At 39.5% G+C, this 26,320-nt stretch overlaps 3 protein-coding genes across 6 annotated transcripts; 1 reads left to right on the top strand and 2 right to left on the bottom strand.

Annotated features, from left to right (window-relative positions):
- Positions 1–395: 395 nt before the first annotated feature.
- Positions 396–4,041, bottom strand: LOC148734986 (cytochrome P450 1A1-like). Its single transcript, XM_088755382.1, has 2 exons — positions 3,815–4,041; positions 396–2,164 (listed from the first exon to the last, which is right to left on the bottom strand). The coding sequence occupies exons 1-2, from the start codon at positions 3,957–3,959 to the stop codon at positions 759–761; spliced, it is 1,551 nt and encodes a 516-aa protein (XP_088611508.1). The 5' UTR covers positions 3,960–4,041; the 3' UTR covers positions 396–758.
- Positions 4,042–8,513: 4,472 nt separating this feature from the next.
- LOC111332894 (uncharacterized) lies at positions 8,514–18,885 on the top strand. Of its 3 annotated transcripts, none has more exons than XM_022938364.2 (4): positions 8,514–8,848; positions 16,882–17,297; positions 17,744–17,951; positions 18,407–18,885. In XM_022938364.2, exons 2-4 carry the CDS (start codon positions 16,890–16,892, stop codon positions 18,769–18,771), a joined length of 981 nt encoding a protein of 326 aa, XP_022794099.2. In that variant the 5' UTR covers positions 8,514–8,848; positions 16,882–16,889; the 3' UTR covers positions 18,772–18,885. The 3 variants fall into 3 exon arrangements, with proteins under 3 accessions (XP_022794099.2, XP_022794098.2, XP_022794097.2); XM_022938363.2 differs by lacking the exon at positions 8,514–8,848 and adding an exon at positions 15,832–16,412; XM_022938362.2 differs by lacking the exon at positions 8,514–8,848 and adding an exon at positions 15,832–16,466.
- Positions 18,886–18,977: 92 nt separating this feature from the next.
- On the bottom strand, positions 18,978–25,795 carry LOC111332895 (TNF receptor-associated factor 4-like). Of its 2 annotated transcripts, XM_088754421.1 has the most exons (8): positions 25,233–25,793; positions 24,565–24,616; positions 24,104–24,208; positions 23,628–23,789; positions 23,087–23,164; positions 22,168–22,245; positions 21,098–21,490; positions 18,978–19,619 (listed from the first exon to the last, which is right to left on the bottom strand). In XM_088754421.1, exons 1-8 carry the CDS (start codon positions 25,373–25,375, stop codon positions 19,332–19,334), a joined length of 1,299 nt encoding a protein of 432 aa, XP_088610547.1. In that variant the 5' UTR covers positions 25,376–25,793; the 3' UTR covers positions 18,978–19,331. The 2 variants fall into 2 exon arrangements, with proteins under 2 accessions (XP_088610547.1, XP_088610548.1); XM_088754422.1 differs by lacking the exon at positions 22,168–22,245 and having other exon boundaries at positions 25,233–25,795.
- Positions 25,796–26,320: the final 525 nt, after the last annotated feature.

The following is a 26,320-nucleotide window of genomic DNA, read 5'->3' as shown; positions in this document are numbered from 1 at the left end:
TCTATAACATCAAGAAATGGTTAGATATTCTAGTCTTCTCGGATAAGGACGAATAAATGCAGGTCCCGTCTCCTGCAGGGTTGGGGTAGGAGACGTTAATTTCCCACACACGAGATTACTGTGTGATGGATGTCCTCCCCTGGGGTGGGATGGGTGGAAAGGTGAGATCGATGAACTGAAGCGGCTGCCAGAGGCGCCTGATATGCTGACGTCTGTTCTCAACCTTAAACTGCACCCGTAATTCAGCCTTAGGCTGCAAGTGGTCAGAAATACTATATTATATTATATTATATTATATTATATTATATTATATTATATTATATTATATTATATTATATTATATTATTATATTGTGCGACATGAAAATACGATTGCCTCTTTATCACATGAACTCATTATCGAAATTCAAAATTTCTGTTTTTTATTTCCCTGCGGTTGGATTCGTCACTTTAATGCTGCATGCTAATATACGCAGGGAAAAAGATGCCTGCAGTGGTGTTCTTGTAGCATAAATTAAATCTCTTCATTAAGGTGGCAAAAATCACTGATGATTTTAAAATTGAATGTTTTTGACAACATCGACAACGTTAAAACTAGGAAAAGACTTTCAGAGAGTCCCTTCAAGTTCAATTTAGATGTAGGTGTTTCCCGAGTAGCGCTTAAAAATTAAGTCATGATTAGCTGTAAACATATTATTAAGTTGACGAAGGGACAATTATTCTGTACGATACATTATTATCTTTTAGCTTACTCTTTTTCTACCGTTCTTCAATCCGCATATAGAACGTCTCAGGCGTTAAACTGAGACCATAAGTACCCTCAAGATTAATGCCTTGATACTCATCCGACAACCCTTCCTGTGAAAATCGGAAGCTGTGAAACAGCGCTGCAAGGAGGATGGGGATTGTTCTCAAGGCCAGCGATTCCCCAGGACATTTTCGACGACCTGCAGAGAATGGCAGGAAACCTCCAAATGACTTTGGATCGATCAGCTCACCAGCACGGTTCAGGAAGCGCCATGGATTAAAAACATGCGGATCTTTCCAGATTCCTGGATCACGATGTACGGACCACAGGTTTACAAAGACCGTCGTGTCTTTCGGGATAACGAAGTCGCGGATTTTCGTTTCCTTGATCGTTAAACGGGGCACTGAAAGAGGAGCAAGACTCGTTACCCTCAGCAGCTCGTAAACTGTCGCTTGGAGCAAGGGAAGTGAGGCCAGGTCGTCAAGAATGGGAAGGCGTTCTCGTCCAACCACGTGGTCTAGTTCGTCCTGGAGTTGACGCTGGATTTCAGGATACTTAATCAAGTATGCCAGAGCCCAGGTAAGAGTTACGGAAGACGTGTCAAATGCTCCACCAAAAAGATCTGCCATGGCTGAGATGATCTGCGTATCACTGAGCAGAGACGCTATTTCGTGATTGTCCTCTGGAACTGGTTTATTCGCTTGCTCTTTCATAGTTTCTTTCTCGAGTACATTGAAGAAACTGTCGGCAACATTGCGAACGTGTCCTTCGGTGTAGGTGTCTTTATTCTTCATGAACATCTCAGCAACGAGATCAAATGTTTCCTTCATTAAAGATACTAAATCGGAGAGCGACTTGTTGGGAAGATACTCCAGGAAAGGAAAAAAGTCCACACGGCTGTTGCTCGTTAAAGCTTTTCCAAAGCTCTCAGAAAGGTGAAGTACTCTTCCCAAGGTTTGATCTTGGTATGAGAGATTCACGCCAAACAGCGCACTAAGAAAAATGTTTCCTGTGGCATACTTGAAGGTTAATAAAGGGTCAATGGGTTTGTCTTTCTGTTGCTTAAAGCAGAAGATCAAGCGATGGCATTCCTTCAACAATTTTTCTTCCACGTTGCTTTTATCCTTTGCAAACTTTTGCATCGCAGAGGCACTGATCTTGCGGATTAGACGCCATTGCGGAGAGTAGTTACCTAACACGAGACCGTTGCCACCACGATTGGCAAGTTTAAAGGAGTGCAGCTGTGGTCTGCCAGCAAAGGCTGTCGAGTGCTTTACAAGGGCCTCTTGAATTGCATCAAGTCCATTCAGCACCACTACTAAGCGATTCCCAAGCATGAGACTGAATATGTCCCCATACTTCTGTGCCATCTTGGTGAACTCAATGTGTGGATTTTTTCCCAAACGGAATACGGCACCTGTTGTAACAAATGGCGGAAATGATCAACACCACACTAGAGCTAAACCCCTGAAAATAAAGCAAAATTACGTTGGACTGGTAACTAATGCACCGGTTGAGGTAACACGTGAGTGTCATTGCGCTACTGCTTCCGAGTCCAATCGATAGAAGTTCTGCACACTTCTTTTCTTTTTCCTTTCTTAGAGAACCCAAGGAAAGTACTGCAGATGAAACTGGAATCCTTTTCAGCGTGATTAAAACGGTTTTCCCTGAAATTAGTTTAAATCAGTGCATAGAAATAAATTTACAATTCGATGACATTTGAATGAAACAATCTTTGGAAGCCCAATGACTACTCTGATGTTGTTTAGCTGAACAACAAGTTGGATCATAATTTCTTTAAAGGGAAGGAAGAATAGCTCCTACAAAGCTGTAAGCAGCTTTTAATTTTTCCATATTTTTTTATAGTATCACCGTATTCAGAATTGTGCTGACTAAACAATTACAGACAGCTACAGTTCGATATGCGTAGATTGTTTGAAGAATGGCTCAGGTAGCCCACCCCTGATAGCCCACTCCCGATGGCCCACCTCTGATAGCCCACCCCCAATAGCCCACCCCCAATACCCCACCCCCAATGCCCCACCCCCAAATACCCCACCCCCAATACCCCACCCCAAATACCCCACCCCAAATACCCCACCCAATACCCCACCCCCAATACCCCACCCGCAATACCCCACCCCCAATACCCCACCCCCAATAACCCACCTCCAATACCCTACCCCCAATACCCCACCCCCAATACCCCACCCCAATACCCCACCCCAAGTACCCCACCCCCAATACCCCACCCCCGATACCCCATCCCCAATACCCTACCCCCAATAACCCACCTCCAATGAACAAGCAGTTGCTGCTGCTCAGTCTTCTTCGTCTTCCCCTTCTTAGAGCTTCATTCTTTGAGGCTTACTTAAGTCAACAGCGGTTCAAATTCGATTTATTTGAAAAGAGGCGTAGTGAAAGATTTTTACTTATTTCCATTTGATTCGCTGGCTTACAGAAAGAACTTTTTCACAGAAAGAACTGGTGAGAGCACCGCAAACGAAATACAACGCTTGGGAACATTTCAATGCCATTTTGCTGAATATCTCCAACTGCTGGGCATTTGGTCTTTTCGAGACCGTTCCCGGCGGCAGTCTGATCAAAAGCATGCAATTCCTAAGTGTCGACAACCGAGCGATATTATAGGGTGTACAAACTCGTAGAATTAACTTGTCCAACAAAGAAAAAAAACAAATAAATTGCTGGAATTGCTTGACATTTCTAAACACTGAGACATTTGATATTCTAGAGAAGTTTGATGTTCTAGAGAAACATTTGATATTCTAGAAAAACATATTGATATTCTAGTATAATATTGTAAAGAAACATTTGATATTCTAGAGAAAGAAACTCCAATAGAAATTCTGTGAAAATTTCTGACTGCCGGGCATTTAATCTATTTGAGACCTTCCCCGGCTGCCGAGTATTTAGTCACAACGTTCAACGCTTTAATTCAACTAAGACATGCTGAGTATTTTTGTGATTTAACAACGACATGGAAGAAAAAGTGAAAAAGCGAAGAGTTTTTAAAGCATACGAATGTTAGATAAAGCAGCCAACTCACCTATCACTGGTATGCCCCAAGGACCTGGGGGCAACTTTGAAAAATTCTCTCGCCATATTGCTTTTACTGTCAGGAAAACACAAGCAAAGAAACATAAGACCGAAATCTGGCCAGTTGATGGAAAATCTGAGAAAGAAAAGCTCATAGTGATCTCAAGAAACTGCAAACGTAGCAAGCAGGGGTCTTAAGTTTTCCACGCTGAGCAAAAATTGCGATGCGATCAAGGTTCAAATTGTCTTGAGATGGGGTATATGGAGCTATAAATATCCGAACAAATTTGTTTGCACGCCTCAGTCCCTCCGTTGATTCAGCGGCGATCATCACGCCATGCTTTTGATATGACAATAATTCATTGTACAGGTTTTGACCTGGTTGCTCAATTCACGGGGCGACCGAGTCTGTTTTTTTATGTGATTACCGCGACCCTTAAATCGTCCACAAGCACTTTTTCTTCTAAACTTTTATTGAATTCATCTTGGCAAAGGTGTTAATCGGATAGGTGATTTCCGTGTAATTTGCGTAGCCTCCGTGAAGTAAACTCACTGTGAAGAGGCAACTTTTCAACAACACGTTCAGCACAGGAAAATGTTTATTGACCTTGACAGGCTACAATTATCGCCAAAATCTATTTTTATATCAGTTTCCATGATAAATTATATTTTCAACGCTTTTGTTGGGAAATATGATCGTCTAGCCCAAAGGTCATAATGCGGCCATCGAGACCTGCATTTTTTTTATTTTAGTTGATTTTGTCGTAACTTTCTTTTTTCTTAGAACACGTCGAGGCAATTGGTAATTGTTCAGTCGTGCTATCGAGTCGAGGTGACCGGTAGGAAAATTTTAGGGAAAATAAGATGAGCCTCGTTTGGGGAAGTCGATGTTCTATTACTAAAGTCTGCTGCGTCTGATCTGCGGCTTGAGAATGTCATAAGATTACCTCACCATTTTCTCATGCGATATTTCAATTTTGACTATTATGCCAAGTTGAATGTCAAGTCTTAGCTTGAAAGATAGCACCAATGTTTACAATTCTGTCAAATCGTGGTCCTGAAAAACAGCGTGTGATAAATCTACACAAACCTGTGCCCGTTAATATCGCCTTCATGCAAGCCATGACTTGGACCTTAGTTTTTAGCGAGAAGATTAATTTTGTATAATCTAGCAAAACTGACTACATTAATATAAATTCGATTGAATCGTCTTTTACAAGGAGTTTTTCAACCTTGTTCCTCTACGAGATACCAAAATTTCGCAATCAAGGATACTAAATAAAGTGTTACCGGCAATGGATACTATTTTGAGTTTTAATCAAAGATTCTCAATCGCAGACTTTCGCTCGCGTGCAGGTTTCATAAGTCACAATCTATTCTATCATAAACAGCCCTCGTTAATCTTGCTCTCTGAGCCCATTAATGACAAAAAATCGTGATAGAATGTTAGAAGATCAAATCTCCGCAGTGTCAGTGGGAGTTCATCAACTTACTGGGTTGTAACCTTCCACACCCCTTATTAAGCCTATTTGCTACGATACTTAATGTTACCTACAGTTGTTTAAGCAAATATAAATAACCTAACATATCTCATATTTTACCGAGCCGCCCTTAGCAAAAGGTAGAATTGCGGTAAAACGCTTCTCAAAGGCCGTTTACACGGCAGAAAAATCGGGTACGGACTTGTCAAAAAAGGAGTACGGATCTGACACTTTTGCCCGTGTCAACAATCCGTACCATGTTTTGGGTGATGGGTACGGACCCGTGTTTTTTCTTGATTTGGGGCCATAGACGTCTATGGTCCCAAAACCAGAAAATACACGGGTCCAGACAAATTTCTTGCATCACGCGTCGCGATTTTGTTTACAAGAATTACCGTATTTACTCGAATAAGCGCCGCACCCTCGATGCAGCGCTTATTCGAGGAATACCGTATAACCAGGAAAAACACTATAAAACAATCTTAACACAGCATCGGCAATTTATATTCTTTAAATGTGATGTTCTTTAGTTCAAAGTGACTGTATTTCTCTGCTCAGGTTATCAAACGCTCGGGGTTTTTTCACCGCATGAATTTCTCTTGTAATTCTAGATTTACTCTCAGATTAGCATCAGTCCATTGGAAAATTGACAGATAGAAAGTGTACCGTTGAATAAAAATATAGTAAAAGTAAATTTGTCTGGTATGAGTTTTAAATAAGCACCGCGGCGCTTATTCGAGTAAATACGGTACGCATGTTCGATAACAGCACACAGTTGCACCAAATACTGTAGTCCCATGCAAGAAATTGGTCCGGTCCCCCAAAAACTGCAGTGTAAACGCAACCTTGCTAACTTGGTCCTTAGGCCTCTTTTTGTCCGACCCGTGGTAAAACATCATCCGTGTAAACGGCTAAAATTATGCAGTCCGTACTACTTTATTGACACTTCCGTACCCGATTTTTCTGCCGTGTAAACGGCCTTTCAGTTTACAATATTTTGATACAGAGAAGCCGAGACTCAAAAAGTGTTTGCTAGTATCTTCAAAGCTTTCAGCGTAGTTATATAATGTTTTTAATAGATTTTATCGAAAATCCTCTGTCTTCCTCCGGGGAGAAACACTTACGTCGCAGTTAAGCGAATCCGCAATAAAACAAGTTAAAAGGAAGCCGTAAGTTTAATATCCATAAGTTGTGTTTCATATATTAAGAAGCATTCAACATGGATGAAAGAGAAAATTTTCTTCCTAAAATACTTTATGTAGTTTCACTCATCAATTGGAAACCTAGTGTTTCGGTCACGAAACCACCCTTATCGACTTTTTGGGATCAATTTTCTGGAATCACTTTCCTTGAGGAGCTTAGAAACCAGGCTCAACTTAGTAACCATGCCTCCTGGTGGTTTTTCCGCATGGGAATAAAATTAAAGTCAGACTAACACGGACTCCCCATATGCATGTGGCTTTTGTCGTCGCGTCGCATTACTGCTATATAACTACAAGTTTAACACTACAAAGTAAATGTATATCTAATTTATTTTCTAGATCGACGTGTATTTAGATGTAAGGATTTTTTTGTTGTGTAGATCTGTGTGTGATTCGACTGAAAATAAATAATTAATACAAATATCTAAATACAAAATAAAATAACAACAAGAACAACGACAAAAAACTAACAATAGAAACGAACTTAAAATTTGTGGCGTAACCACGTCCAGTAGTAAACCACTTAAAAAGCAACACCACGCTAGCAAAAACGAAACGTATCTCTTAGTTGAAATCAACTAGTACTGAAAGTTATCTAACCAAAACAACGCGCATACTGGCGAAAATAAATAGCTAGAGGTGTTATGTAATTCTTACATGATCTCACGCAAAAACGCGAACATTGAAACAGTAGTACAGCAAAAAGAAAAACAATATAAAATGATTTCGCAGTTACTTGACAATAAATAGAAATGCAAATTCTGGTGGCTATAATCGCCTTCAAATTAAATATTAGCTCTCACAGGCGTGTCTTGAAGAGATTTTCCCTCTCGTCATCTCTTATAAAAAGGGAAAATCCCTATATAGCAACGATGTATTTGAAGGTGATAATGCGACGCGATCACAAAAGCCATATAGGGAATCCGTCCCGGTCTGCCTTTACCCTTATTCTCATGCGAAACCACCAGGACTTTTGGTTACTAAATTGAGCCTGGTTTCTAAGCCCCTCAAGAAAGTGATCCCTAAAAAGACTGTCCTCGACTCTCCTTACGGCTTTCCAATTTCACGCATGCGCAACTCGTGACTGATCTGAAAGTGAAGGATCTCCACTCTGCGGGGGTTGTTTTAAAATTAATAAAATCCCTAGATCCTACACACATTAAACCGTTACCTTACAAACCTAAACGGAAGTTACAGTTAGAACCGCGAATCACACCGTTTAGCCCAGTTTATAACCTATATTAGGTATACAAATCATATTTTTTATTACACATAACACGAGAATTTTATTCTATAAAGCTCATTTGTAGAAATCTATACGCTTTATATCCACATGTCAAAAAAGCTTATACAGCCAATCAGAATGGCGTATAGCTCTTTCACGTGTCGAAGTATAACCAATCGAGTTGCTCGAAAGAATTACACGGGCGCTCGCTTACTCGCGCTCGCAAAATTTTTGCAACTGCTCGTGTGCCCGTATTCTCAATTTAAAAGTGCTCGCAAAATTTGGCCTTTGCTCGAATTGCTCGATTGATATCGTACTTAGATTAAAAAAGAAAAAACGGCAAGAGTACCATATAACCCATACATTAATTATGCATTCAGACTAGTAGACTTTGTTTTTAAAGTTTTGTCGTGAAAAACAAAGAAGTGGAGTGCATAATTAATGAATGGGGTTATATGGTACTCTTTCCAAAAAATCTTTTGTAAGTGCAGTTTTCCGTTCAGCACTTTATTCTCTTGATGTACATGTACTGCGATATTTTCCATTGCCATTAAATTTGCATTGTTAGTGAGTTATTGTTTCTAATTTGCGTTCAGAAAATTATTTCATTGAAAATTCTTGTATTATGTGCAATAAACAGCTCACGACATAAAAAGTGCTTTGTACGGGGTTTTATTCACTCGTTGTTTGTGTCAAAAGCCCCACTCGCTCGTACCTCGCTCGTTCGGGTTTGACACAAACAAATCGTGAATAAAACCCCGTACGCCGCGCTTTCTATGATGTAAACTATGTGTATCTCCTGTTAGCAAACGGTCAGCGGCAAAAAAAAAAAAAAAAAAAAAAGAAAAAGAAAGATGCAGCGCTTTTTCGATTTTCAAATATTCCGCCATATTTGCTTTGGTATTTCATCCGAGCCCGCGAAAGTTCCTGACATGCGCCTAAAGCGTTTTTCAGTTTCGTTCCACAGACGACCCACAGACAACACTGACTGACGAAACTTCACAAGGTTTGATCTCTCACACAATTCTCATTTGCATCGCGTATCTGGCGCACAACGCGGTCCATACGGTCCAACATCAGCGACGAACTTTTAGTGCAGTAAAAATTCTTTCTCACGGTGAGCGACGTGCAATTAGGTAAGTGACAAATTAAAAAGTTTAATTGTTTATCGGTCGGGTATGCATGTACTGTCGACAACTAACAGGTGATAAAATAAACAAGCCTCTAACCAGTCGCTGGTGAAACCGAAAATTTCCCAGCAAAAAAGGCAACAAACTGATAGATTTCAATTGTATGGATAGCATTTTTTTCCAAAAACCATGTGATTATGTCAAAAAGAATGGACAAATCAAATTAAAATTGCAACGCGCCTGAATTCATCTGAATTCGCATTTTATTTGATCTTTGTTCCGTCACATCAGTCGTTCATAATCGATATTTTCTCAGCGTATCACGAAGACTGGACGCTTAAGACTATCAGGGAACAATTTCAGAATGGAAAAAGTTTTACTCTCTCAGTGTGCGAAAACACAAAACAGTGATTGGGAAATAATATGCAAACAAGTGATTGCAGACTAAGGCCTACTTTATACGTCGCGCTACAGTCGAATTTAATTCAGACGAATCTAATGCCATTAAATTCGTCGTTCCGTCGACGTAAATCGTGGTGTGGTTTTATGCGTCGAAATTAATACGATCGAATTGAATTCTCTTCCCAAATGCAGTGCCTCTGGTCAGAGGTGTCATTTGGAAACAAACATGGCGCGGTTGAAATACATTAAGAAAATGTTGCATTTCATTCGACGCGACGCTAGAACGACGTTAAAACTGAAGACGCGTTATCGATATGGTATCCGTCTTTTCAAGACGGATAAAGACGGATAAAACGTCAAGACTAATTTAATTTACCAGACAAATTTAATTCGTTTTAGACGTCGCGCTATCATCGCGCTATCGTGGGACCTTGAATTAAATTCGTCTGAATTAAATTCGACTGTAACGCGACGCATAAACTAGGCCTAACTTTTGAGTGGTCAATTTTCCCTAAAACCTATGTTGCGTCATCAGGGTAAAAATAACTGTTACGTCTTTATTTCAGTTTCAATTTCGAAACTTATTTATTTGTTTAAAAATCAATGATTTTCGAAACCAGTCTTTTCCTTTGCAGTGACTTTCTTTCTAATAGTAACTGTTGCTGTATGCTTCTTTACGAAAAAATTTTACCTCGACATTTCCAGCTAAAAAAAATTGATTATTACTGTACGTTTGTTGAGGGGAATGAAAAACACGAGATGTTTAAATTTTGAATTATAAATTATATTTTGCAGGCACGATTGGTTATAAGGTTGCTTCCCACCTTCGCTGGTGTCCTCCGGGAAAAAATTCGTACGCGCGCTAGTTTCAAGAAAACCCTAACAAACTATACATCAAAAGATAGCTTAATAAATGTAGTTTACGATAAAAAATATAAATTGGGCCATTTTTTTCATTTAGGGAGTATCAGGAGCCGGTAAGGCGCGAGACGACCGAGGGTCCTTCTATTGAATTTATCGAGTATCGGATCCCGCAGCACGAGCAAAATGGCTTCATAGTCTTATTCACAAGGCATAAATCAACAAAAGCGGGTCAGACTTTCCCGATCTGATTGATTGTCTAGTTACCCGCATCTAAGTTAGAGTAGCGTAAAATATGCGAATCGTGTTGCGTAAATGGACACAACGTAGAATTTATTTCAAATATCAAAATTTCCTGACACGCTTTCGTTCGTCATTATCCCTGGAATGTTTTGGCGACATTTCACGAAAATCGGTCAAATCTACATACCCTATAAATTCGCTCAGAGTGGATGTATCCCGCTCAAAATCAGCGGACGTCGTTTTTAACCTAAGATACGACAAATGTAGATTTGATGCCGACCTCTTTGTTCGTCATTTGGGATGCCAGCGTGGAGAGGGGTGCCAGGACTGGTTTTTTGTTGCTGACGAAATGGTGTCATTCCTCTGTTCTTTGGGCCTGTTTTTTCTTTTTCTACGCCCAGGGACTACTCTCTAATTTTGATTTTTGTGTTTTATCCATTAGAAAAGACTTTCCACCAGCAGAGAACTTTCACGTGCACGTGTGAGTTTTGTCAAGTGCGCCATGTAAACAAAATATGCAAATAACATGAAATTGCCGCGAGTATTCTCCGAGGGGGTTCGCCCATATACGAGAGAATGACACCCTCCTGATTTATTAACTTTTATTTGAAAATACGTTTTCCTAAATAAGTCGGACGCTTTCTGAGATTTTACTTTTTTTCTTTTTGTAAACGTTAGGTAAAATATCAAACTTCAATCTAGTCCAACAAAAGAAAAAACGATTTTTTCGGCCTCTGAAGGTGGGAAGTAACCAGGGCTCATGCCAGAAAATTTTCCCGATAAAGCTTTTTATGCGATCCCTCACCAAATGCCTCGAGTCTTACTTCTCATGCCATCGAAATTCTTATCAACGGTAATTATCTCAGTATAACCTAAAGACGGCCAATCAATCCCTAAAATTTAACAGGAAAACGATATAGCCTGCTAATTTCGTTCTGCGTCTGCCAAAATTGACATCACTTCACCAAACTTGATACCTGGCCAATATCTTATTCACTTAATGTGAGATCGCACCATCCATCATGCCTAAGGGCCCGTCCACACTAACACGGATTCGTTCGAATCCGTATACTTTTTGATGCGTTTAGGCCCTCCGTCAACACTAACACGCGGATCGGATCCACCGAATTCGTATAAGTTTGGAAACGCTGTTGAAAGTGGATAAAAATGAATCCGTATATCTTTCGTGCTAGTGTGTACGGTCGGATCCGGATAAAAATGGAAACGATGACGTCTGCTATAGTACGTGTTCAATAACACGCTCACGCGCGAAAACTAAACATCAAAACAAACATGGCGGACTAAAATTTGCTTGTTTGGAATTAAATGTCGCTCTATTTAATATATTATTGTTCTCATATAGAAGAACAACGAATCTTATGAGGGAAATAGCATTTTCTAGGACCTCGTATCGGCGAATTGGCTTAAACACACGGCAGGCCAGGACAAGAAGATTTTGAAGCTGCAAAGAGTGTTTATTTCGTACCGGCAGGAAAACCGATAATAACGCAGGCGCGTCTTTCAGAGCATGCGCAAAAGAACTAACATGCCTCACAGCAGATTCGCAGCGTGTTAGTGTGGACGGTCGGAAACGCAGTGAATACGGTAGTGTGGACTCGGATCAATCGATGCGTTTTCGGTTAAACGAAGCCGCATACTTTTGAATCCGCGCTAGTGTAAACGAGCCCTTAGAGAGGTTGTCACGAAAAATCAAACATTCACCGGCAACAGTAAGATAAAATGTGTTCAGATAAAATTCATATTTTAATAGGCAATTAGCAATAAAATGTAACGCCACAGTTAATTTCATCTCATAAAACTTAGTGCGCAACAAGTAAACAACTGAGTTTAAATATTTTGAAGAATGTAAATTTGTTGCTCATTTGAATCTCTTGTTGTGGATGATTGTGGCAACAATCCAAAAGAAAGAAAAGGGGATAGGCGAATAGTATCTTTGCTGTTGTGTGACAAGGAAATAGGAGGGTATTTGGCTCATTTTTCAATCACTGGTGTGTTCATCGAGTATGCCTTGATATTGAGTACAGCACTGAGCTGTTTTCCAACGACCCAACGATGTAGATACGTGGACAATATGCCCACTTCATCGCTCAAGATTTGGTCTTGGATGGACTCGAGGGGTAAATACTAAATGCAGAGTGCCAACAAACATTTTCAGGCGTACCATGGAGTAGTTTATGATGTCGAGCAATGTTCACTGTGACGCTACGTTTTATTACCGATTGCCTATAAGTAGTGACAAGTTAAAAAAATACGAATTTTCATCTAAACACAAAACCTCTCATTCGTACTCTTTGGATTTCATTTAAAACATTTCCAGCAACTTTTCTATTTGAGAAATTTCAAATCACTTGCATAATGAGGGTCTCCCAGGGGAGTCCTTGTTCCCTTGTTACCTTCCAAAATTGTCCTATGTTCCCATGTTCCTACACTGTTTCCTTATTTGTTCCCCGTTTAACAAATTTGCTAGCCACATATCACCGCCCTCAATTCCCTCCCGCAAAAAAGAAAGTCACCTAAAAAACGAAACTTATAAAAGAATAGAATACGTTCTATGAGACGTTCAATTTTTGTGACATCATCTCGAACAACTGAGTGAAATTCCCAATCCATCAGAGTGGGATGAGCTGTAGAACTAACCTTAATTCACTATCCATCAGAGTGGAATGAGCTGTAGAACTAACTTTAATTCACAATCCATCAGAGTGGGATGAGCTGTAGAACTAACCTTAATTCACAATCCATCAGAGTGGGATGAGCTGTAGAACTAACCTAATTCTCCTGGTTAATTATCATAATACATAAACTCGTCCAAGTTTGCCATCTTCCTTGCGGTCTTTAGTTCTTATATCAGAATATTTTCTCCTCTAATTTGTACAGTTTTGTTCCCCTGTTCCCTAAAAATAGGCTTATGTTTCCTTGTTCCCTTCAATATTTTGCGAAAGTTCCCTTGTTCCCCAAAACCCCTGGGAGACCCTCCCTAATAGGCCAATTGCGTGACACATAAGTCACGCAGTGACAAGCATGTCTACTTATTTATTTAAAATGAATGCTTTCGGAGAAAAAAAAAACTTCTTTCGTTTTGCAAGTACTTTTATATCATTCAAGTATCTATTATTACCACTGAAGCTCACAAACTGGAAATGATAAACAAAGTCGGTCTTTTCTCCTATGTCGCCGTCTTCGCCGAAGAGCTAAATTTTTATGAATTTAAAGCCCTCGTATGCATAGCAGCACAAAAACCCCAGAACAACAACTCTTAAAACGGTAGGTCTATTGTTTCTACTCGGCATATTTCAAATATTAAACGTTTATTTCACTTAGCACATATAAAAATAATTTTTGAAGCTACCCATTTTTCACACGGCAATTAAAGTGCCCCTGAGATCAAAATTTTCGTACATCATTTTTTTCCATTTTCGTGTTCAGTGTCTCTCCTTCAACTACTCTGCCAAATTTCAGTTTAGACCGAGCACCAGAAATATCTTTTTTCGGGCCATTAAATTCACGATTTCGCGTCCGCAATTATTTGATCATGTCCCGGAAGTTGATCGCAGGACTCAGAGGAAGTGACGTCAAAGGCTCAATGCGAAAATCTCACAAGGCAAAATGTCAAGCAAACATAACAGAGTGCTTTACTCTATTCTTACAAAAACTAAACAAAAATGACTGGGCATCGATGCGTAATTCAAAGCTGAAGTAATCGTTCAGACCATGCTGCAGGTATTCTCTGCATCGGAGCCTTGCAAATAGATCGGAGCGGGAAAAACGGATTTGTGTGACCTCGTGAAGTAAACTTCAATCCTACAGAAATATTTGTGATCTACTCCGAACACTTCTCAGAGGACTGTTTCGAGAGATCTGTGTACTTTGAAGGATAAAGGCGAAGAATTCTGTCGGGTTTAGTGCCTACCATTCAAGAAGAGAGGAGACAAGAAAAACCGTCTTCAGTGCGATCTCGACGCCGGAAAGCGAAGTCTACGAACCTCCACGGATTTTGTCACCTTTACATATGAGCTGATAAATATCCACCTTTAACAACTCTCTGGCAGAATACCTTGCACAAAGGAAAGTACTCGGTGAACATTGTAAATAAGAATGATAAATAGCCGAATTGAGGATTGAGATTTCTGACCTCAAAGAGCTCACTTTTATACAAGAGATGAAAAGTATAATTGTGCTCTGCTTCTAAAAAAAAGCTGGCTTTAATATCAGCGAAAGCAGAACAAACAGCTTAAGACACAGAACGTAAAAACACTTTAAAATGTAGGCTTGCAGCCAAAAGACCGAGAAAATGAAAATTTCTTTAAAAACCTGTCAAACTATCAACCATCTGACAGCCAAGTCAGCGTGCTATCGAAGGGTCTCAAATTCATCCCAACGCCCGTGACAAACGAATTTAAAATCAGGCCAACTTTTGCGAAATTTATTCGCAAGACGAAGGGGCCTCCGTTACACCTTTCAGGGACAACACAAAGAACCACTTCTGTTTCATATCAAACCGAATGCCACCGGTTCAGTCTTCTATCGCCCTTCAGAGCTACTTGGAAAATTGTCATAACGCTACTTGCAGACTGCATCTAAGCCAAAAAATACTTTGTAACGCGATGAGGTCACGGCTCTAAAAGAGTTGAAACAAACACTGGTTTTTAAAAATCTCCCCGAAGCAACACAGCAATAGTCAGCATGAATAGGACAGAAAAAACAAAAGAGGCCAAAGTGCAACTCAACAAAAGAGTTCACTTCAAACCTCTCAAAGCACCGATAGTAAGAAACACGTAGGAAAGGGTTAATGAGATCATTGACCAAACGCATCGGGGAAAACACATTGATGGCTTAGAAATGGCTTTCACAAACTCCCAATATCCGCCTTCGGATACACAATTAGCCATTGCCGAAAACTATTTTTACTAATCATCCGATCATTTCTTACAAAAAAGGAAAATCCCTTACGACAAGCAAAAATACAGTTCGAAGGCGTTAAAGCGATGCGACCACAAAAGCCACATGGGGAGTCCGTGCCGTTCTGTGCTTATCTTTATTCGCATGGCAAAAATTCATCGTTTGTCGGCGCAAAACTATCCACAGAAGCTTCAGATGATTTCTGGGATAATTCATCGTCTGAAAAAGTCGACATTTCCTGACTGACAACGAAACAGTTCTTAAAAAAGTAATATGTGTGATTCTCTGTGCAACGAACAAAGAGAGTTGTGACAAAGCAAAGCATAAGTTTGTTGAGCTTTTGACGTCATGATGATGTTTTGGCGGGCTCGGCTGGAACATGTTTTCAGCAATGGCGGACGATTTTTGAACGACTTTGAAGCGGTAAAATTTGGTCATCGAAGGTTTGTTTTGAGTTTTTAATGGCAAAAAGAGTCTTAACTTGACCCAATTCAACATTGTGTAAACAATTTAGGCCAAAATAAAATGGTCAATTTGCGTCTCAGGGGCCGGCTTTAAGTAAATAGATAGAAAAATCCGTATTTTATTTCAAACTTAAATAATGATTCTACATTTTAATGAAAACATAGGGGAGATGCTCTTCTAAAAGTCTGTAGAATAAGTAAGTTTTTCATTGCTTATACAAGTACAAACGAGGCTCCAAAAATGGGCTAAATTCGACCTTTGATTGACGCTAAATGTGTAAATTGAGTTTTATCAATTTTCTCAAAAACAAAAGAATTTTTCAACAAACTACATATCTCTTGGTTTCTATAGGCCTGCCTAATACTAGAATGTGAGCCAATTCGACTTTTTGACTGTTGCCGGTGATTTGTGAATTTGTCTGATTGTTAGTGACATCTTCTCTTTAAAGGACTAGTGTCACGGTTGGGCATGCGCTTAGGAACACATCAATTCTAAGAAAAAAACTAATGTCACAGTTGGGCATGCGCATAAAACACATCAATTCCAAGAATTGGTTCAATCGTCCGCCATCTTGGATTTTGAACTTCATATAACTTGGGGCCCATCAAAGCTGATTAGAATACTGCTGTTTAGTGATCAACCGAGTTCCCTTTCGATCTATTTTAACCTCTATCCACGGGTAATTTTAAGTTATGGACACTAAGTTGAACAGATTCTATACAGCGACCGGACGGTAAGAGTTCAATAGCGGCGAAAATTTTTCCTTGCACAGCTGTTTTGTAGTAATTTAATTGCAAAAAAACCACTCTTTGCAAGGTTTTTTTTTTCGCTTTTAACAGAGGTATTTATAGGAACTATGCCTATAGCCCATCGAGGAAAAACTTATAAATCACGAGCCGAAGGGGAGTTATTTATATGCTTTCCGCCGAGTGCTCTCCCAACATCCCAATTGGCTTTATCACGTGATAGGGCCCGGAAAAATGCGTTCTATTGCTCTTATGACATGACTAGTTACATGCGGGTTTCATAACTTGATAAAGAACCCGCTTGGAAACTGAACTGACCAACTAGACGATGCGTACTATGTTCTTTATGCTGTAATTTTTATTATAGCTCGATTGTTGAGTCGCAGCATTGTTGTGTTTCAGCTTAAAGAATGGATCACCTTCATACCATAGAAGTGGCGCTCTCTGCCCTAAGACAACTCTTGTCATTTGTTACTTCACAACATGGTTGGGAAAGGCATAATAATTTTGTCCGCAGAGCACGTGCTTTTATTGATAAGGCCATTTTCATTTTGGAGCAAATGGAGGATCGAACAAGGAAGCGATGCAATGCCATGATTAATTTGATTGTGTCCACTGCTTGGCTAGTTGTGCAAAACTTGCATTCAGGGGCAGTTTTCAGCGCAGTTGGACGTGTTACTAGGGACATTAAGGATTTGTTTAATGGCCAGATACCAAACTACATGACCAGTAGTTATGAAGAACTTACAAGACTATTGGATACCGCATCAGTAAAACTGGCAAACATCCAGTCTACCTGTTGTGAACTAATAGAACAGGTGAGATTCGCAAGGACAGCTTGGAGACTCTAAGTTTGATTTAGTAATCGCCCACAATATAAAATACCGTATTTTGTCAAATGAGTGCTAAAAGAAGAGCTGCTTATTGGATGGAGGGCCCCTTATCGAAAGGGGTGCTTATGTTTCTCCGGTACTGATTCCGCTAAAGTTTTCAGTTCAAAATGTAAAGATAACGTGACAATAGAAAAATATCTCCGTATAGTGCTGGAGGGAGTGCTAATTCGAATAGGGGAGGGCGATTATTTAGGGGGAGGATGCTTACTGGAGCGTGAGCGCCTTTTTTGTAGAAATACAGCTCCACAATATACGTTTTTTGAGAGCATATCTGGTTCTTCTTCGAATTGCATGCAATGAATGGCTTATGTCTCTTTAAGTAACAAACTGTCGAAAATAGATTACGTTTTCATTCATGTCCAATTTCACAGGTGAACGATGCCGATGAATATAACTGGACCAGCCTCCTTACTGTTCGCCGCTTGAAGGCGTTTCGTTTGAGGGCCTCTTTTGAGATCAGAGATTGCGAACAAAGTGTTGATAGGGCACATGTAATTATAGAATTACTGCAAAGCCAGGTCAAGCAAAATGCAATTACACTTGGACTGGGATTCGCACTTGGCACGTTATTGACCGTTGGTGAGAATATTTTGAAACTAGTTAGACAAAGACGTTTGCGCAGTTATGACCATCGTGCTTCTATTGTTAGAAAATTTTAAAAAGTCAGGAATTTGTAGAGTTTTGAAGGATGGTAATTTTTAGCGAAAGAACAAATTCTCGCACATTTTTAGTCAAGAGATTTAATTCATAAGGTTTCTTGTGACAAAAAAGAAAATGTCACGAGGAACTGGGGGAATCGAAAGCAAAAACAAGCAGGCTGCTTTAAGCGCGGTAAAACGCGAAAGCGTCGCGATTGGTTTTAGTTCGAATCTGTTTGGTTAAGAAAGTGGCCCGATTCGTTGCACAAGCTAATCACAAAGCAAAATTTAGCAAACTAAAAGAATCCTGGATTGCTCTTGACAATTGAAATTGCCTTTTTATTTGTTTTCAGATAAGAACTTTTTTTTCAACACATGGTAATCTTTTATGCACAGGTTTTGGGTTTGGTGCTCTTCGGGCCTTCCAACAAGCAGGAAGACTGCAAGCGGGCCTCCTGGGATGCGGTGGAGTAGCCAGCACCGTCAGCGTTGTCATGGTCGCCAAGAGACTCAATGACTATAAAGTGGCTTGGGAAGAAGTCACACGGAGGCGAAGTCAGTACCGTCAATTAAGCATTCAGTTAGATTCTCTCAGAGAAACGATAGAAAATGATCTAAGGGAAGGGATGCAGTTGATGGGCGTGCTCGTCTCGGAGAGTATTATAACCAATTTCTTCATAATTTTAGCATATCTTGTCTATATTTTTATTTATTTTACCGATCAAGTAACCACCATTGACCCAAAAAAAATTGAACTATGATATGTAATATATCAGAAACGTTTATGCTGTGATTTCAATAACCTTTTCAAGGCTTCTGACAGCCAGTTTGTTGTTGAACTTTCTTTCAAACGAAGTAAAGCTATACATATTAGACATTTACGGTTTTTTTTGTTTTTTTGTTTGTTTGTTTGTTTTTTTTTTGCTTGTAAGGACAAAATAATGGCATCAAACATTTAATAAGGATGTATCATATCATGATTTTATTAACAATATTTTATAGGTTTAAGAACATTCGCTTTTATTTTGGGACATACTGTAAAGGGTATACATAACGTCATCAAATACTAGTGCTGTGAATTGAACTAGTGCTACCCTTGAAAATATACTTAACATGTCTAGCAAGTTATACTCAGTATTTCCCTCTGTTGAGAATTTAAACATAGCAAAACCCCACTGAGCAGGCTTTAAATATGCAAACTCCTCAGTCTTCTCGCGCAGACACGTGACACAGGCTTACACCACGTAAGCCTGCGTAAATTGTCTGACTTCTGTATGAATAAAGTCATCATCTCGACAGTTTAAAGGCTAATTCCAAGCCCTCAGGGTCTGAAAAAACCCGAAGGGGAATGTTTTAAAATTACATTAAACTTCAGGAAAATTGTGTCATTTTTACAATAGTTAATGGCGCATATATCATCTTGTAAAACGAATCGTCTCGCTCCCTTTCCGAGCTGTCTATCGGCTCGCGGTCGGGAGATACACTGAGGCTCGAAGTGCGCCGTGATGTCTTTCCTTTCCTTGTAGTCGTCTCGTTGATCAAGCAGAGTGAAGGTGTATCGCGGATATACTGGCCATTTGTGAATCGAGTCGTACTCGCCAACTTGAACCTAAACGAAAAGGTAAAGTTAGATTATACAACGAATGACCCATTCCGCGGTAGCTCAAATCCGTTATATGGCATGCGTGGATAGGCCCCCTAAGGATTGTGCTAGCATAATGTTTTGGACAACTTGGTAAAACGTGCAAAGTTTTTACCTTTTTCTTTATTTTTATAGGAGTAGCACTACTGTCATAATCAGCATATTTTAGTTTTTTTTTTCAGAAAACATTACCAGAGTCCTAACTTGCTTGGTCTCTGGGATTGATTACTTTCAAGTTCTGTCCAATTCACGGTTTACTCTATTTTCAACTTTGTAATGTCCTGGGGGGAGAATGGTTACTGCGAAACTTAGTCGTTCGTCGTCCAGAGGACTGGGCACACTGGAAGTAAAGATTGCGTCGGTCCCAGTTCTCGCCTTCACAGGCAACAATATGAGGAAGAGAAACGTAACGCTGACGTAGTACATTTTGATACATTAAGTCACCGCCTCTACTCTGGAAGCAATTCCAGTGGTTAATTATGTCTTGACAGAGTAAGTATGTAAGTAAAATTAAAGAATAACACGCTTTATTTACGATCAATATATAATTGGGTTTTGTGTTTTGGGCTTTTTATTAATTTTTGTTTTGAAAAGCATACTTTTAGAAAAGCATCCTATGATTTAAAAAAAAAACCAGCACAATTTGGAAAAAATCAAGCCATCAGCGCTAGCAGCAAATATACTAGTTTTACTAGCACAATCCATAAAGGCGTAGGTGTGGATGATGTTGTAATTCATTTTAGGTTTTCCCTGGCCTTTTTTCAGGTTTTCCCTGCCTTTTTTTCAGGTTTTCCCTGGCCTTTTTTCAGGTTTTTCCTGGCCTTTTTTCAGGTTTTCCCTGGCCTTTTTTCGGGTTTTCCCTGAGCTTTTTTCAGGTTTTCCCAGGCCTTTTTTCAGGTTTTCCCTGGCCTTTTTTCAGGTTTTCCCTGGCCTTTTTTCAGGTTTTCCCTGGCCTTTTTTCGGGTTTTCCCTGAGCTTTTTTCAGGTTTTCCCAGGCCTTTTTTCAGGTTTTCCCTGGCCTTTTTTCAGGTTTTCCCTGGCCTTTTTTCAGGTTTTCCCTGCCTTTTTTCATATTTTCCCTGGCCTTTTTTCAGGTTCCCCCTGACTGTTCACCGATACTCATCTGCAAACCTGCCGCTGGACGGTACGAGGCACAGTAAAAGTAATTTGTTTTAACTAAGTTTTTTAAGCTCCTTCAGTTCCTGTCACTAGAGGTTACAAAGACCCATAGAGTAGTCCCCTCGGAGCATGACCTTTGAACTTGCAACGATAGGTTTTTTTCCTTAATGTACAGGACAAGTATTCACGCGATGAAATTCTAAATTACGTGAAGGGAAAAGCAAGTGCCTTGTTATTAAGTTCCCATGATGATCTTGTGGGAGCTCACGGGAATATTGATAATGATAGTTGTAAAAACCCCATAGAAATTTCGTCATTTAACTGACCTGGAGCCCCACAGATATGTATCTACCTCTCCCGGTACCAACACCATTGAGCCACAGCCCTGCACACATTTTATACCCGTGGGGGTGGGTATAGAAAGGCTCACTAATCATCGGTTCGGGCGCGCGCCCAGACTTGGCGTCCACCAACTTCCGGTTGAAATCTGGTATTCTCCAAATAAACTCGCCATTTGCGGTTCGACCTCGCGCGTCGACGATTTCTTGTTTTTGTAGCAGCAAGGTTTCTTTCTGAAGCTGAAGGTGTTCCTTTTGAAGCTGAATTCTTTCTCTCTGGATGTCTAGTTGTTTCTTTTGACACTTCACTAAATCACTCAATGCGCTCAAATGAGATTCCATGTTGCTGGACAGATGTTCTTTCATTTTGTACCTCTCCGCCTGCATGTGGAGTTTATATTTTTAAAATTATTAGTACTTTGTCATTCCATCCAAACACGTAGAGTTTTGGCCAGAATATCTGATACATGTTTTATTTGGTCAAGAATTAAGTAACTATATCAAAGCAAAACTCCTCAATCAGGTAGGCCAATAAAGTATACATGGCAATGTTTCCTCAGTGTGGAGGACATGTCATTGCGCAGTTTGAACAAACGGTAGCCTGACGTACAGATAGACATTTAGTCAGGTAGACATATATACATGCATACATACATACACACATAGACACATACATACATATTTCATACATTCGTATTTACAGACATAGAAACGTACAAACATACATACATACATACATACATACATACATACAAACAAACATACATACATACATACATATATACATTCAAACAAACAAACATACATACATACATACATACATACATACATACACACATACAAACAGACAGACCGACTGACCGACAGACAGACAGACAGACAGACAGACAGAAAGGTAGACGGACGCATGAACTGAAAAACAGGTCAATGACAAACGCAGGGAGTAAAACAGAGACTGGTACACAGTCACACATACAGTCGGAAAGACAGACAGATGGTTGACTGGGTGACAAGGCATCGATCTTTGTAAAGTAAAAGAGCCAATTAAAAAGTTTTACCTTAAATTTGCAGCCTGCGTCAACAAATTTGCATGGTATTTCGAGGAGGAGACATTCATGGTTCATATGAACCGCCAACTACATAGAAAAACGAAAGGAAAGGACAAGCAAATGAACAGAAGTCAAAACACTGGTTTTTGTTAGCTATGGGCCTTTTCCATTCTTGAAAGAAACAGCGCTTGTGTAGCAGACTATAGTTGTCCCCTTTTTGCGTAACATGATGCACTGAACATTCCATTTTAGTTACATAAACCCGTTGAATAGGTCCCAATAAACCCCGCTGTTCAGGAAAGGAAAACATGGAAAACGAGCTTTTCTCGGATTCGAGAGTGTGTTGGAAATCGTGCATTGGCATTTAGCTGCATGTGCAAACTTATTCCTGCTTGATATCGAAGCTCCGTGATTTTTATCATGTGCCAAGCTTAAAAGTACATTGATATGCTTTGCAAATTTACCTTTACTGACACAATATTTAGGCTGGCTAATTATAAAGTCCCTCCTAAACTTCCCTAAAATGTCAAATCCACGTAAGATTTATTTATAAATTTATACTACTGTCTTGCTTCACGCGAATAATCTGTTCGTTGTGTCATATCTGGTGACGTCTGTAAGGTTCTCAGTTCACATTAAAGTCTGTCTTGGGATGTCCTACCGCAGCGAACGTACAAAACAACACACGAACACACCTACAAAGCAAGTGAAGGCAAGAAAATACAGAAGAACACACACCAAAAAGAAGAGAAGTATAACTGCATTATGTATCATAAGAAATCGGTAACAAAGACAATACTGAACAACAATAAGAAACGACGAGACATTAGATTATACTGTGCATTAGTCAAAATAGAGAGGTTTAACGAAATTCTGAAAAATCGCATTTGATAATATATCTATGAAAGAATTGGAAGCCTTCACAAACCTTTTCTTTGGTCAGATTAGTTACACCGCAGTTGGCTGGGCAAGACACAGGGAATGCTGTACAAGTTTGAAGGTGTAACTGCAATGAAATTACAGCTGTATGTTGGAATGACCGTTGAATCAGTAGAGAATCCCCCAACACCCCCTCCTCAACCCCTAAGTTCAGTTAATAACACATCTTCCAAGGGAACAAATCCCAAACATTGTCAGATCAGTCATTATTGTGCCCAAGAGATGCCTTTCACACTGAGTGTCATAGAGGGCGCGGGGAGACGTGAAAATCTGTCAGCGAAACGGCACAGTGAATCAGACTACAAGAACACTGCAGCAAGAACTGTATCAAGTGGTAAACGTAAAACGCATGGGAAGACTCAAACGATTTTGGACATACGCAGACTCTCTCTCGGAAAACCGAAAACCGTTGAAGATTAATGTGCATTATACAAAATTGTGCCTGCAAGGACGAGTTTCGATTGAACGGATATGCTATTCATATTCAAATACTTCTTAAAATGCTCATCAAGTAAAGTTAAAGTACTTACACTCATAAGGTTAAATACAACTTGATTTCCACAGTGAGCGCATGGTGTCAGTCTGTTTACGCATTCAAGTGAACTGTGATCCGTTACTCTTCTCCTTTCTAATGATACTCCGCAACGTTTCGGACACGATACCTCGGCGTAACTGCACACGTCCTGATGTCGCTAAAAAGGGTAATATTAATAATCAGACACAAATGAAATTCTAAGCTGGTGAAAGTTGTATTCACGTTATGACGATGTATTGACTGGAGCTATGACCATCCAATTTACCAATGAGGTAAATATCCCTTTAAACCAAGCAATCGATACCTCCATAACATCGATACAGTAATGTAAGTTTTAAACAGGTGGTGGTTTCTTTTGTGTCGAAAAACTGTTCCATTCGTTCAAGTTTCTCCGTCGCATCTATTTGAACGTAAACGTGTATCGATAATGTCGATGTAAATCATTTCATCTACGAGTGTAATATAACTCACCTCTATTTCACTGAGCGGCCCACACCACTCACATCCTTTCTCTGCGTTTGAACAGAGAACCTGTAGGTTCAGAACCTGTCTGTGGCAACCATTATCTGGGAAAACCTAAAATGGGAAGATTCTATTCTTTTAGACACCGCCTAAATTTACAAGATTAAAAAGAGTTAGTTAGAGAAGGTAGAAAACTAATAACAGATCGTGTGCCTTAACCTTTTCATGAACTCTGAGGGACGATTACACTATCAACCATGAATGCAGAAAGGAGATGAGAATAGCGAAAAATATCAAACATAGGATGTTGTTTGGCTTACTCCAAACTCTGAAAGGTAACATTCTAAAAAAGGAAATGCAAACAGCAGGGAAAAAATAATCTGGGGTCTTCCACTTGAAAGTGTTAAAGGTTCATGACAGTATCATTTATATGTGTGATTCGATTTAGACATAGGATATGGATTTCTCACCTTTGAGGGATCGAAGGTTAAATTATCGAGGGGGCAGCGAGGCCTCTTGTTTCTATTGAGATAGAATTAATTATTAATTATTAATTATTAAGTTACGAATCAAAATAGGATCACGAGAAGGAAAGGTGTGCGTCTGAATAGGAGTCATCGAGTTCTACTCAAAATACAATCCAAGAAGTTTTAAATACCGTAAATACTTTGGTAAGTCTTAAACATCTGAATCAAATCAAAGTATTCAAAAACACATATTGGACCGAAATAGAACGATACAGTGAAATTTGACAATAAAGCTAGCGCCAACTGAAATTTTTTTTCATCTAGCCTTTCAAAACGGACTTTTGGGGGCCAAAGAGTTGAAAAAACCTAAATATGGAATCCTTTGATTTCGAAAGACCGAGGAGAAATAATTTCATGGCTGATTTAACAATCTGTATGGCTAACAGAGTATCTTTTATGACAAGGTTATAAAATTCTCCTATTGTTATCAAAGTTGTGCAAAATGGACAAGTGAACATGGTGAAGAAATTCATCAAGTTGAGGTATGATCGTGTCTGCGTATAGAGTAATTATTACTTCTCATCATTTGTAAACTTTTTATGATATTCGAGGAAAGAGAATTATGGCCACGATTGCAAACACAGAAGGAATGGACAGTTTCAATTCTGTACCTTAAAATCGGCTTTAAACAAGTGCTGCACATACGATGTCCACATGGTGTTATTTGAACTGGGTCTCGAAGAGCAATCAGGCAAATTGGACACTCAAATGCCTTGTCTAGCGGTCCAGTAAATTTCACTTCATATCCAGGCATGTCTTGGCTCTTTGCAATGAATTCCTCTATGAACTCGAACTGGTCATTCAGTGATTGTCCAACTTCATTCCAGAACTATACAAGTTACTGAGTAACTGCCAGGTGCAAACTTCTGATTTGCAACCTTGATTCTTCTTGAAAGCTTTCCAAGTATTTAAATGAAATACTTTGGGTGTATTTACCTTCAGCAGTCGTTTCGCGGCTACGCGTCAGAGAGAAGAGAGTTCGCCCATTTGGACCGTTTCCAAATATCTTGTAACCGATTTATTTTTTCAAAGAGCACTGATGTGCTTGAATCGACCACTGAATGCCTTTAAGCGTACGTTTTCGAGTTTCTGTTGAAGATAAAACAAACTAAAGGGATTTGCTTGTGAGTGTAAACTGAAAATCTATAAACAAAGCGAGCCGCGCCCAGTCATTTGTTTCAACGCTAAAGAGAAATAGAAACAATGATCTCATAAAAGGCTGTTAACGAAAAATTGTCTACCACACCCAGCTAACATCAATATCTGCCTTTCCAACAATTATGAAGAATTTGGTTTCAACCATAAAAAGGCAAGCAAATGAAACAACGTTGATTTTTTAATTCAATCAAGAAACAAACAAGCAGCGACTGAACTTAAGGCATTTCAACAAACTTTGATTCTCGTCGGTCGCGCGATTTCTTAATTTTATCACCCCTTGCTTGAAATGAAACAAGATTTATAGTTAACACGATTGAAAGTATTTTGCATAGACACACAACGCCCAAACTCTAACACAATCGCTTTATCACCACCTGTTGACCGGCACCTGCATCAGGTCACGTGACTGCCTCACCCTATCAATCCTGGAAGTCGTTGCCAGGATACCTGCAGTGGTTTGGTTTCACTGTATAATTCATAGGGTTTTTAAGATTTTTTTAAGTTTTTGAACAAGTTCATCATAATAGAACTTATTCGTCGT

Source organism: Stylophora pistillata, chromosome 3 (genome assembly GCF_964205215.1).
Source record: "Stylophora pistillata chromosome 3, jaStyPist1.2, whole genome shotgun sequence".
NCBI classification, from domain to species: domain Eukaryota; kingdom Metazoa; phylum Cnidaria; class Anthozoa; order Scleractinia; family Pocilloporidae; genus Stylophora; species Stylophora pistillata.
Note: the sequence above shows the minus strand (reverse complement) of the source record. Positions and strands in the feature narration are given on the sequence as shown.